We start from the raw sequence: 12,911 nt of genomic DNA on the forward strand, positions 1-12,911 counted from the left end.
ACAGAGTCCCAGACTCTTAACACAGCTCTCTGAACCCAGTCTTGGGTGGGGTCAGGGACCGTGATCCGGGCCTATCTCAGGCTCTTAGCATCCCTGAAGAATATCATCAGGTGAGAGCTACTTAATGAAATGGAGAGGGCCTGGAGTTCTGAACTGGCCACACCTGGGCTTATTAGATCTTGACTCCGCCACTTCCTAGCCTGTGGACAACTGACTTCATCCTTCAAATTTTAGTCTCCTAGTCTGTAAAATGGAGGTCATAATGGTGGCCACATTCCTAACACAGGTCCTGGCACATAGTAGTTGAAGGCTATCCATGGCCTTCAACATTCTCAAAAGAATGAAAGACCTAAACATGGTCAAGGATCCTGGTCTCAGAGTAATGAGTTCCTTGTGTTTACCGCCTGTGAGACGTCCTTCTTGAAGCCTTTCTCAAATAGCAGATCCTGTATTTGGGGATCTGTGAACAAGCACGTTTTCCCCTCAGCCTTGCATTTGTTCCTTTTTTAAAAACCTGTTAGTGTGTAAATGTGTAAACTGAGGAGCACTGCCGCCTAGGCAGCCTTGCTGGAGAGCCTTTCACACTTGTAGCCCGGATACTTGGCTGCCGGGCATTCAGAGGTCTCCTGCTGAGGGTGGAGCTGGGATGGTGGTTGGCCCACCAGAATGGCGGTGAAAAGCTCAAGGGGGCCAGGCTGCCTGGGTATGGGTAAGCACCCCATACAAAAGAGTCAGACAGGAGCCTCCAGGCTGTGAACACGTGGCCATGTGGGAGGGCAGCACCCAGAGTGTGTGGGGCCCTCGCTCCTTCTCACATGTCTTCCCCTGTGCATCTCTTCCATTGCCTTGTCCTCAGTTCTGTCCTTTCATAGTAAACCGGTGATCTGGTGTTTACAGTTGAAGATTAATGCCTTTTATCCAACATTTGAAAGGAGCATGTAGTAAGAACTTAGTTCTTAAAGACAAAAAGAAAAAAGGCTATTTAGCGAGTGGTAGTTCTTTGGGATAGACACATTAAACGACCTTGCTAAGCAGTTAGGTGTTGGAAGTAGACAGCTGCAGTTTGCTCATAGAGCAGCCATGCCAGGAAAACTGAAAGTCGGCCAGGACTGGACCATGCCCTGGCCCTCTTCCATGATGGTGCAGATGTGAAAATTGCTCTGGATTCTTCTTTTCTGGAAGGTAGATGTGAAAAGGTGTACTTTCATCCAGTGACCAATGCAGCAACTGTGGGATTGAGCTCCACACACTGTCATATTTGTGAAGAAGACAGGACATGATCCCATAATGCTAAGTTTTGATGAAAACAACTAATTGGGCTGATGTTTAGAATAAATTTATTTCTGGGAGAAAAAAAACTGTTGAGTACAGGCAATGAAAGAGCCACCCAGGGTTGCTGCCCCAGCTCCGCGCCGTCAGTCATGCATACAACCAGTCTTCTTCCCTTTGAAGAGTTTGTTTTTTAACCCTGGCTTTGCTTTGCCCCATTCTTGTTGTCAGGACATTTGGAATTATATGTCCTGAAATGGGGAGTGGTGGTGTTTTAACACCCTGAGGATTCCTTTTCTTTATACCCCAGTAAGTGCCCATCATTTTGTCAGTTTGCTAGTTAAATCAGCTGTGATACTGTGGCCCAGTGGAGAAGGATGACAGTTCTAGGGGTAGATCATCTTAACATCACATTTCAAAGTGGGCCTTCTTGAGTTGTCAGTCCCTAGCACCTTAACCAGGCCCAGTACAGCTGAACTCTGTAAGACACTCTTTGGACCTTCTTGGTACGTGCTGGTTTGTTCAAGGACGGTCCAGGGCTGTATCAGGTGTGCCTGTGGTCTTAAGGTCTGCAGGCCTCCTGTAGAGGGACATGCAGATGGGGCCAAGTGGTCCAGGCCAGCAGTGAGGCACAAGATCCTAAACTCTGAAAGTGGGGGATGTGGGTTCTCTGGTTAACCACAGATTAGAGGATTGCCGTGGGGCCTGAAGCTGCAGGTTATTCAGGCCTGGGAAGAGATCTACAGTCAGTGGTTTCAACTGTTTTGGCTTAAACCTCAAACGTGGGTCCCAGAAAATTGTGTGTGTGCGTGTGTGCGTGTGCGCGTGTGCGCGTGCACATGCAAGATTCAGAGCAAGCCCTGTGTTCTCACCCCACCAATTCTGGCAGTGAGGGTGAGCTGATGCATAACTGTCTCTGGAGCAAGATGAAACTCCCAGAGGAGACCAGTACTCCAGACCGTCCCCGTGGTCCTGGGTCTGAGCCCAGGGCAGTCTTTTCCCTTTTCTGGTTCTTCGTGAGTGTTCAGACCTCCCCACGTTTGGCTCTTCTGGGTCTCCTGTTAGATAGGTTGGCCTCAGAAATGCCCATCCTTGAGAGGGAAGGTGAACATGCATACAGAAGCTAGGCGAGGCTGTGTGAGCCAGGACTCTGTGTCTGGCCAGGACCCTAGTTCTCTACCCCAGGATGTGTCTCATTGGGAACAAGCTCTTGGGTTCTTTGGGTTCTTTCTACATCCACGACGGCCTCAGTATTCTCTTCAGATCAAATGGGTGTTATAGCTATGGAATGTTCGAGGAGAAAAAGAAAGGAGATAGACCATAGCGGAGACTGAGGCTTCGTAGAGGAAGGGAACCTGTCCAAGGTTATGCTGTCAATTTGCTGGTAGAACCACATTTCTGCTGACTTACCAGGATGTGTGAGGCCATGGCGGGAAGTTAGGAAAGCCATCTGGAGGTGGGATGCCTAGCCCAGGACACACAAGATGACGAAAAGGGTTTGAAGCTTTGTTCTGAGGGCAGTGGGGAGCCCTGGTCATGTTTTAATCAGTGGTAGTGGTGGGGGAGGGGGGAATGGTTTAAATTGCCTGGCCAGTAAAAGGCCAAAGAGAGCGAACAGGGAAGTAGGCTTCAGGTGGTTCAATGCTTCAAGTGGCTCTTTGGGGTCATCTGTTGACGGTGGAATGTTAGAATCAGATGCCACCCAGGAGCCTCAAGACAGTGCAGAGCAGGAGCTGGCCCTTCTGTAGGCTTCTGAGAGGATCTCTGCAGGGCCACTCATCAGGGCCCCCAACCACCTCAGAATTGGGGTCTGCAGGTTGGGAGCTCCCTTAGGGCTCTCGCAGCTTGGAGCTATAGAGGCGATCAGAGGCAGGGCTGGCTGTGACATCACCAACCTCACCTCAGGGGTAAGGGGGTGGGGTTCTATTCCTGCTTTGCATCCCTATTCACCACATCCTTGCGTGAAACAAACCCAGGGCTAGAGTCCTGGACTACTTCATGTTGTCAGGCGTTGGAGAAAGGGATGTTTCTTTCCTCTACCCTCCCCATCTCCACAGCTTCGGCCAGTTCCACTTTTGCACTCCAGCCAATTCTCTCCTACACCTGTGGTTCTTTCCACGGGCTTTACCTCACTGTGAGTCTGGAGTAAACTCATCACCAGCTTTAAGTTTGCTCCTCTGGGACCTAGCCAGGTTTTTCCCACTGTCAGCCTGACCTCGTTGAACTATGGACAGAGGACAAATGAGAGTGGACATGGGACAGTGGGACTCTTCCCACATTTGGGCTGTGAACGGCCTGCTGTGTTCTTCTCTCACTCACCAAAACCACCCACTTAGCTTCTCTGAGAAACTCAACCCCTGTCCTTGGGCCCACTGCTGGAGATTGGGGGTAGCCAGGGAACACGGACAGCCTCAGACCTCAGAGTCGGCATCCTCAAGCAGGGTGGAACTGGGAGGAGCAGGAGCCAGGCAGAGGGAGTCTACACAGCTGGAATAGCTGATCTAGCTGTTGTGCCGGTCTCTTAGCAACAGCCACCAGCAGCCCCCAGTGACCACAGCAGTGCTGGGCCAACCTGGGGGCTCTGACCTCACTATGTTTGCTGTGGCAACAGCCACCGGCAGCTAACTCCCTTTCCTCAAGGAAAGGCAAGCATTTGCATTTATGCTGGTGTGGTTTAGACGCCCTTCTTCCTTTCCCCAAGCCAAGGAGTAAGGGGAGGGAGGTACAGTCTTGAAAACCGTAGCCAGGAGGGCTCTCTACACTTCGGTTTCAAAGTATTGGAGGAGGCAACCCTCAGAGTCTAGCCACTTCCCAGGACAGAGGCCAGCTGTTTACAAGTCCAGCCTGCGCCGCTCCTATCCCTCCCAGCCCATGAAACTGCAGGGACTAGCCTTCTTGGCATTGTCGCTTCTCTTTGTCCTCTGGTCAGGACATTGACAGGGCAGGTCTGCCCCATAGAAACCCTCCAGGAGGTGTTAACCCATGTCCTCAGGGTTTCAAGGAGTCAAAATAGGATCCCTTCCTATGGGCAAACAAACCATGGAATAGATTGTGCACAGAATGGTCCAGGGCCACATTTTCCCTGGTACCCCCCTCCTCTGGCTTTTGTGCCAGGAGAAAAACCTCATTATTTAACTGGAAGAAGCCAAATTCTACTTTCCTATGACCAGATGCCATTTTCTGCTTAGAAATAGAGCCCAGGAAAAGGGGTGGCGGGGCGGAGGGGAGCAGCTTGACTTTCACCCCTGTAACCTGCTGTGCTTTTTGACCATTCGTGGCTCAAGGCCTTCTTGAGCCAGTTGCCTAAAGCCCAGATCACAGCATGTGTATTCTTGTCACATATACTTCTCCCTCCGTCTTCATAAATGTTAGGACACTTTCCTTTGGGAATAGGGAAAACCTTACCTTTGCCTGGTGTTGTGTGTGTCAGGGCCATGGAGTCTGGTTGGTTTAGAGAACAGCACACTACAGCCTAGGTCTCCCCACAGTGTGCCCTGGAGTCCTTGGGCTTTGGCTGACTCACAACCCAGCTTCCTGTCCTTACTGTCTTGGAAGAAGGTCTCTTGCGCCTCGTCTTTTTCTCAAATTTAGCTTTCCTTCGTCCTCCCCTAGCTCTGTCAGTCGTGTTGGCCATATTTTCAAATCTAGCTTGTAGGTGTTAATTTGCTTCCCTGCCCCCTCCCTGCCATGTGCCAGATATTTTCCCACCTGCAAATCCTCACCAGAGCCAGGAGGAAGGTGGTATGCGCCCTGTCTTTCAGATGGAGAAATTCGAGACTCAGACTAATTAGGTGACTTGTCTGCAGTCTTACAAATAGTAGAGGGCACAGCTGGAATTTCAGCCCTAAACTGCTTTGCCAAACCCTGTGTTCCACCCCCTCTCACTGCTCCTGCCTTTCTGATGGGGAGTCACTGTGGCTTCACCTTCCCTCATCTGGGTTACTTCAAATCAACATTACAATAAGAATGTTCACAGCACCCAACCCAGCGAAGCCCATATCAACTGTGGTGCCCATTCGTGAAGTGTTGGCTGTCAGCCAGGCCCCAGGCTAACCAAGAGCTTTTACTCATATGAACTCCTTCAGTCTTAAGAGTGACCATATGAGAATCCTACTGTTTTCCCCACCTAGGGCTTGCAATTCACTAAATAGTAGTAGGTCGACTTTACAGACGAGGAGTCTGAGCCTCTGAGTGGAAGCCACACGGGTGTGATGTAGCCAAGTCAGGTTAGAGATGGGATATGCCAGGCCATTCCCTCTGCCTGCCTCAGTCAAGATGGCTCCTGCCCTGAAAACCAGCGCATGGCCCCCGACTCGGAGTCCTCACTCTGGGTCAGTGCTTTGTGGTCCCCCTGCTCAATCCTTGTTGGCCCGGGAGGGAGGCTCTTTGTTCCTAGTTTACAGCTAAAGCAGGTGTAGGACTGGCCACAGTGAGTTTGTGGTCACACCAGGACTTGACCCTGGGCTTATTTCACTCTGCCAGGCTATGTCTTCAAAATATAGCTTTTTTTGTCCATTTATTCATGCTCCTTTACATACTGTCCTTCCCCCCTGCAGCTTCTTTCTTGAATCCATGTCAGGCCACTAAAAGTTGTTTAAATGCAAGTATTCCTCATTGTGCCAGTTCTGCTGAGCGTCTGAGTCTGGATGGGGCTAATACCCACATAGGTGCCTGAGTCTCGCCTCTGGAGACTGGGGTTCGGGAAGTCACGGTGGGGTTTGGGCTGCTCTTTTTTTTTCATTAGTATCTGGGTGATTCAGGTTCACAGTCTGAGTCCCTGGAACCCTAGGGTTTGAAAGATCTGGGCCCCAGTCGCAAAGCGCCTGACATAAAGGAGGATACTCAGTAAATGGAAGCTATTGTTACTACTGCTTTCCATCAGATGTGGCCTAGGGCATGGCTTCGTGGCAGCACCAGCCCAGGGTGTACCTGCCCATCACCTAGAGGAGGAGAAGAGAACATTAGTGGCTTGGAAAAGCATGGCCCGTCGCTTTGTTAAGCTCCCTCCCTGCTCGTAAGCTTGTGGGTGAGGCTTAGGTTTCAGGGAAGGACTGAGGGAATAAAAGAACCAGTGTTGATGAAAATCTACACAGCTGTCAGAAAGGGCTGGTTAATTATGACATATATTCTGTAAATAATATATAGCCATTTGAAGAGAACACTGGCACAGAAAAATGTTAAGAGAAATGGTAAGTGGAAAAAGGCTTGAGAAGAATATATATAATGTGATTCAATTTGTGTTAAAAATCACAGATGTCTCTAGAAATATATAAATTCAGTATAGGTCATCTTTGGGAAGGAGAGCTAGCTGTAGGCAGATAGAGATCCTTGTTCTAAGCTTTATGCTTTGTACTCTGAATTTTTTACTGTGAGTATGTACAGGCAGACCTCAGAGATGTTGTGGGTTCTGTGCCAGCCCACTGCAATAAAGCAAGTTGAAATCGTTTTTGATAGTGGAGGGTCTTGCCTTCAGTTTGTAAAAAAAAAAAAAAAAAAAAAAAAAAAAAAAAAACATCTAATCTGTGAGGCGTGATACAGGGAAGCACAGTAAAATGAGGCCCGCCTGTATTGCTGGGGGGTGGGGTGGCAGTGTACTACCAAGACCAAAGAGGATTAAAACACAAAGCCCAATCCTTGGGAATTCCTTGTCCTGTGGACTGTCAGCAGCTGCTTTCCCAGGTCGGTTTTCTGAGGGTAGACTCAGGAATCTAAAAGGAAATAAGGGAGGTTTTCTGGGTTCCTCCACTTAGAACTGCCCCGTCCTTAGTTGCCGGCCTGTGTCATGCCCGCAGGGGAAAGCACCCTCCTATAATACACTCTTGGCTCTTCTGTTACCTGCCCCTAGACAAATGTTTATGGGTCAGCCCAGAGACGAAAAATGAGACCATTTGAAGGCTTCCAGCGCAAAGCTATTGTCATCTGTCCCACTGACGAGGACCTAAAAGACCGAACAATAAAGCGAACTGACGAGGAAGGGAAGGACGTCCCAGATCACGCGGTCTTGGAAATGAAAGGTAGGAGATGAGCGATTCCCAGGGGACATCTCGACAGCATCCTCTAAAATCAGGCTCCTTAAATAATTTTTCTTTCCCAAGTTCCTTGATTTTTTTTCCTTTGTATTTTGCTCTTTCTTTGCTTCTGCTTTGTCCCTCCCCATGTAGCATCTGTCCATATCTCTCTTGTGACAAGGTTATCAGACTAGATGGGGTTGGGGCAGGAAGAGACAGGATATGTGGGAGCAAATGCCTTAGCTTGTTCTTTTGCATTATAAGGTGACTGCCTGCTTGGCCTGCTCCCTGGAGTGAGGAGGGATGAGGCACTTATAGACACTGGTTTCGTGGGGCTCGGCCGCCTTTCAGGACAGGGAGAAGGGCTTTGTTAGCCACTGGCCATTGTCAGGGACACCGAGGTTGGGACCCTGTCTCACCTCCGTCGTTCACTGCTCCAGTCCCCTCTCCCTTCTGGCAGGCCAGTGCCCTGGAGGTGGAGGGGACCAGACCTCAGAAGGTCCTGACTCCTCCTTGTTTCCTCTGGGGTCCTCCCTCCCTCCCAGCCAACTTCACGTTGCCAGATGTTGGCGACTTCCTGGATGAGGTGCTGTTCATCGAGCTGCAGCGAGAAGAAGCAGACAAGCTGGTGAGGCAGTACAACGAGGAAGGCCGCAAGGCTGGCCCACCTCCCGAAAAGCGCTTTGACAACCGAGGCAGTGGTGGCTTCCGGGGCCGTGGGGGTGGCGGCAGTTTCCAACGCTATGACAACCGAGGCCCCCCCGGGGGCAACCGTGGAGGCTTCCAGAACCGAGGGGGAGGCAGCGGTGGAGGAGGCAACTACCGAGGAGGTGAGTGGTCTCACACAGCTCTCTCCGCTTCTTGTGCCCCAGCCCCGGGCCAAGCTCTGGGAGAGAACCTCAAGGGGTCAGACTCCGAGGCCTTTGGGAGACGCTCCCACCACCCTGCTCTCCCCACACACAACTCCTGAAGCCCTCACTGTCATTTTTGTGAATCTTCCCTTTATCTGACCACGAGCTCCTTGAGAAGAGAGGCCATACTGAGTTCACTGCCACTTCTGGGCCCCAGATCCAGACCTGTTACAAGGCGAATGTTACAGCTATTTTGGTTTTTGGTTTTAAAACAAATGGAGAAAGGGGTTGTGAGGAGTTAATTTACCCAGAATGTGCTCGGCTACATCTGGAGTTGGGATCAGGTGACCCAAAGCCCAAGCTCTCAGTCACTAAGTTCTGCTGTCCCTGCAGTAAGATGTGTGGTCACAATTTAACAAACAGGCCCTGCAGTGTCTTCATCTTGTGCTGGATAGTTCCAGGGACACAACCATGACACAGATAGACACATCACCCTGTAGTGACAGTCCAGAAGGATTCTGGGTTTAATGAGAAAGTCGAGGGGTACTATAACCTTGGGGGACACCTGATGGAACTGTGGAGAAGTGAGGCTCAGGGAAGGCCTCCTGAGATGCCAGTGTCTAAGCTGAGGTCCAGAGGCGGTAGGAGTTGGAAGGGGGAAGATTCTGGGCCCAGCAAACAATTGCATAAGGACTCAGGAGAGGCCGGCCCATTTAGCCAAGCCTGAAGGAGACTGTCCCCAGTGCCTGGCATTCCCTCTTCCAGAATATCTCTTCTACTTAATTCAACAGCTGTGGAGACGCTGGGGACACAGTGGAAACCGAGACAGCCTTGGTCCGGGCTCATAGTCCAGTGGGCAAGACAAACCTGTCAGCAGACTGATGGCCAGGTGTTACCAGGGCTGTACAAAGGAGCACGCCCAGGGGTCTGGGAAGGCCAGAAGGGGTCCTTTGTTCCAATGACAGTTCCTGTGCTGTGCCTGGCCACACTGGGGCTGCAGCAGTCACCAAGATGGCCACTTGAGAATGTTAGGCCTCTCGTCTGGTTTCTCCTATGCAGGGTTCAACCGCAGCGGAGGTGGTGGCTACAACCAGAACCGCTGGGGTAATAGCAGCCGGGATAACAACTCCTCCAACAACCGAGGCAGCTACAACCGGGCTCCCCAGCAGCAGCCACCCCCTCAGCAGCCGCCACCGCCACAGCCACCACCACAGCAGCCGCCGCCACCACCCAGCTATAGCCCTGCTCGGAACCCACCAGGGCCCGGCAGCTACAGCAAGAACAGCAACATCCCTGGCTCGAGTGCCAGTACCAGCACCCCCACTGTCAGCAGCTACAGCCCTCCGCAGGTGAGGGGAGGTGGACAGAAAGTTGCCAGCACCTGTGAAGCCACAGGTCTCCACTCCCAACTCCAACCCTGCCCTTCTTTCTCCCAGACAGTGCTTTTGAGAGGGCTGGACTCCGGCGATCCCCAGATTCCTTCTAGACTCTTAGGGGGCAGTCTGCAAGTGTCGGTCCCGTCTATTAAGTACATTTCTCTTGACTGCGTCATTGGCTTACTGAATCTCCAAGAAAGTACTCAATTAGAGTTACCCCTTGCCTGGGCTGGAAGGGGCTGACCCCTTGTCTTTAGGATGTGGAGATGCTCTAAGGTTTATCCGGAGCAGCTCCAGGCTCAGTTCCCATTCTCAGAGAACCAGTGCTTGGGCTCCAGTATGCACAGGCCCCTGTCACCCAGAGCAGTCTCCATTGACTGTGCAGCCCTTTCCTGAGCTTCTTCTGCCTGCCAGACTTGGGAACTGCTGCCAGGAGACAGACGAATGGTTCCCAGCCCTGGTCTAAGCAGAATATTTCCTAGGCAAGCACTGGGCAGGCACAGATTCAAGCCCCAGCCCTGTAGCATCCTGGATTTGTGCCCTTGGACAGGCAGCCTCTCTGGACCTCGTTTTCCTCATAAAAGACTAGAGTTGTTAGTAGAACTCATATCCGAGGTTTATTATCGGGCATGGGTGGTGGCACAGCCTTGTGTGTAAGACTGTGGGCTAGGCTAGGCAGACCTGGGGGTCAAGGCCTGGCTCTGCCACTTTTTAGCTGTTTGACTTGAGCCCAGTGATTTCACCTCCCTGAGCCTCAGCTTCCTTATCTGTAAAATGAGGCTAATGGAACCGACCTCACGGAACTGGTGGGGGAGTAGATAGAGATAACAGCCTGGACTCGGGAAGCACTTAGGAAGTTGCCACTACTGTTTTTCTCAGCAGCTCTTCCCATAACGACTGCCACCATTCACTGAGTGCCCAGTAGTTTTTGCACACAAGCTTATTGAATACACAAGGCAATCGAAGGTGTAGTTCTGTTGTAATTCTCATTAAAAAAACAAAACAAAACATGATTTCAAGAAGTGCTGTGCACCTTGTCCCCTACCCTCAGGGTCTCAGAGCTGGTTTAGAGTCTAGAACACAGCTCTGCATCTGACCTTATCCTGCCATGTCGCAGAGCTACCTCACCCCCCACCCTCAGCCCTCAAACAGCCTCTACCAGAGAAGTTCCTTTGTGGGCCCACTGCCTGCAAAGGCCCTTCCTCCACCCTAGCCGAGCTGGCTATTTCACAGAGCCCTAATTATACCCTCCCCCCCACTTTCCAGCCGAGTTACAGCCAGCCGCCCTACAGCCAGGGAGGTTACAGCCAGGGCTATACAGCCCCACCACCTCCGCCTCCACCACCACCTGCCTACAACTACGGGAGCTACGGCGGCTACACCCCGGCACCCTACACCCCACCACCACCCCCCACCGCACAGACCTACCCTCAGCCCAGCTATAACCAGTATCAGCAGGTAAGTGCCAGGCAGGGTGGGGGGAGGGGCTGGGGCAGTGGAATGCAGAGACCTCCAGGGGCTCCACGTGGATATGTGTTCCCAGACTTGAGTCCCTGCTTATCCCTAAGAAGATGAGCAGCTTGCTGGCCTCAGGCTGCCGTTCATCTGATACAACCATTCCATTTGGTGAACACTTCTACCCTGGCTGCTACGACTGATATCCTAGTCCCTCTCCCCAGTGCAGCCAGGAAAAAGGCATAGCAGTGGCCTCTAGATCCTGCTTTAGCACCACGGCCAGTGTCTGTCCCACATCTGCCCATCAGAATGGACACTGGCCATGGTGATCAAGTATGTTGAACTTGGTACCTAGCTATACCTGAAAGGGCATTATGTTGGCAAGCCCGGAGATCTAACTGCCCACCCATGTGGTATCAAGTCAGTCACTTGTCCTCCCGAGGTGTCTTGATTTCTCTGTCTGGGAACCTGTGTCTCGGCTGTTATCACTGCACCCCTTGCTACTCTGGGTAAGAGTGGAGTGAGGGGAGGAGCCAAATGTGGGTCTGGATGAAGGACAACTTGGTGATCTTGGTTTCTCCCCAGTATGCCCAGCAGTGGAACCAGTACTATCAGAACCAGGGCCAGTGGCCGCCATACTACGGGAACTACGACTACGGGAGCTACACCGGGAACACACAGGGGGGCACAAGCACTCAGTAGCCATGTGCCCCGGAGGCCCCCGCCGGCTTCCTCCACCAGCGCCCACCTCGGCCTCTCATCTGCCCCTACCGGGTCCTGTGGTGCTGAGGAATGGGTCATCCCAGGGCTGCCTCCCTCCAGCCCGCTGCCTCTCCTCTGAGGGGCTTCTACCCCCACACAGGGCTGGGCATTTTTCTCTGGATTCAAACAGGCAACAATGACCTTTCATTTTCTTTTTCTCCCTTCGTCTCCTCCCTCCTCAACCTCTTATTCCTTTTCTCCTTTTTGACTAAAGACCCCCTCCTCCCTTGGTCTTACGGTAAGGCTACAGTGGCTGAGGGGAGCCCCTTCCTGTCTACTTGTCCCAGCCCTGCTCCAGCCCCTCAGCTTCCCAGACCCTCATGCAGTTGGTTGTAAATTCTCCCAGGAGCTGTTTTACTGTCTACTTTTCAGGATTAAAAAAAAAAAAAAAAAATCAAAAACTTAAAAAAAAAAAAAGTTTAAAAAGCAACATGGGGGGAGGAAGCAGTGACATATTTTTTTGGTAATTATGCTTTTTTTTAATTTTTAGAATTTGTCCGTTTTTACTGTGGGTCGGCTGTTGATATTTCATCAGGATAACCATTTCTTTGCTGAGTTCAGGCAACCAAGGAAGAGCCACACCCTTAAAACAAAACACACAAAAAACAAAACCACAGAATCATCTTTAACCTAACTTTTTATACGATGTCTCAGTTTCCCGTAACTTTGCACACAAGCTTCTGTGTTGAGTTGAATTGTAACTGCTTTTTGTATTTGGAGAGAGTGTGACTATTGAACTTGAAATCTTTTATTCTAGGCGTCTTGGTAGTTTCTGGTGGGATTAAGCGGGCAGGAGGGAAAAAGGGGAGGGGGGCTCCTTCTCTTTGGAACATGAAATTTCTCCCACTGCCTCTTCTCCAGAGGTCACCTAGGTGCCAGATCTAAAGGTTTTTCCTACAGTGATCCTCTGCTTATTTTTACTTCCCTTTGACCCATATGTTTTAACAGGATTTTAACAAACTGCACTTATTAAGAAATGTGTTTGCCCTGTTTTGTTTTGTTTTATTTCAATAAATGACATGGCACCTCCTAGCAGGAAGGAAGCAGGGTTGAAACCCTGAGGCGTAACTGCACTTGGACTTTAATTGGGTTGGGGCCTTTTCAAGGGGATACTGTTTACTCATTCATTAAACACTTACTGAGGGATTCCTGTGCCTGGCCCCGTTTTTGGTGCTGGGGGTGCCCCCTTA

The 12,911-nt window shown here is 51.0% G+C and overlaps 1 protein-coding gene across 4 annotated transcripts in view; it reads left to right on the top strand.

Annotated features, from left to right (window-relative positions):
* Positions 1-12,792, top strand: part of HNRNPUL1 (heterogeneous nuclear ribonucleoprotein U like 1) — a 31,427-nt gene extending 18,635 nt beyond the window's left edge. For 3 of the 4 annotated variants that reach the window (XM_016166802.2, XM_016166800.2, XM_016166804.2), the window contains 5 exons: positions 7,115-7,283; positions 7,823-8,107; positions 9,161-9,477; positions 10,771-10,962; positions 11,545-12,792. In XM_016166802.2, the coding sequence (XP_016022288.1) occupies positions 7,115-7,283; positions 7,823-8,107; positions 9,161-9,477; positions 10,771-10,962; positions 11,545-11,661 (1,080 nt within the window). In that variant the 3' untranslated portion in view covers positions 11,662-12,792. The remainder of the gene's footprint in view (positions 1-7,114; positions 7,284-7,822; positions 8,108-9,160; positions 9,478-10,770; positions 10,963-11,544) is intronic. The other variant, XM_016166801.2, reaches the window with a different exon arrangement.
* The last annotated feature ends 119 nt before the right edge of the window (positions 12,793-12,911 follow it).

This window comes from Rousettus aegyptiacus, unplaced genomic scaffold (genome assembly GCF_014176215.1).
Source record: "Rousettus aegyptiacus isolate mRouAeg1 unplaced genomic scaffold, mRouAeg1.p scaffold_m13_p_14, whole genome shotgun sequence".
Lineage (NCBI taxonomy): Eukaryota > Metazoa > Chordata > Mammalia > Chiroptera > Pteropodidae > Rousettus > Rousettus aegyptiacus.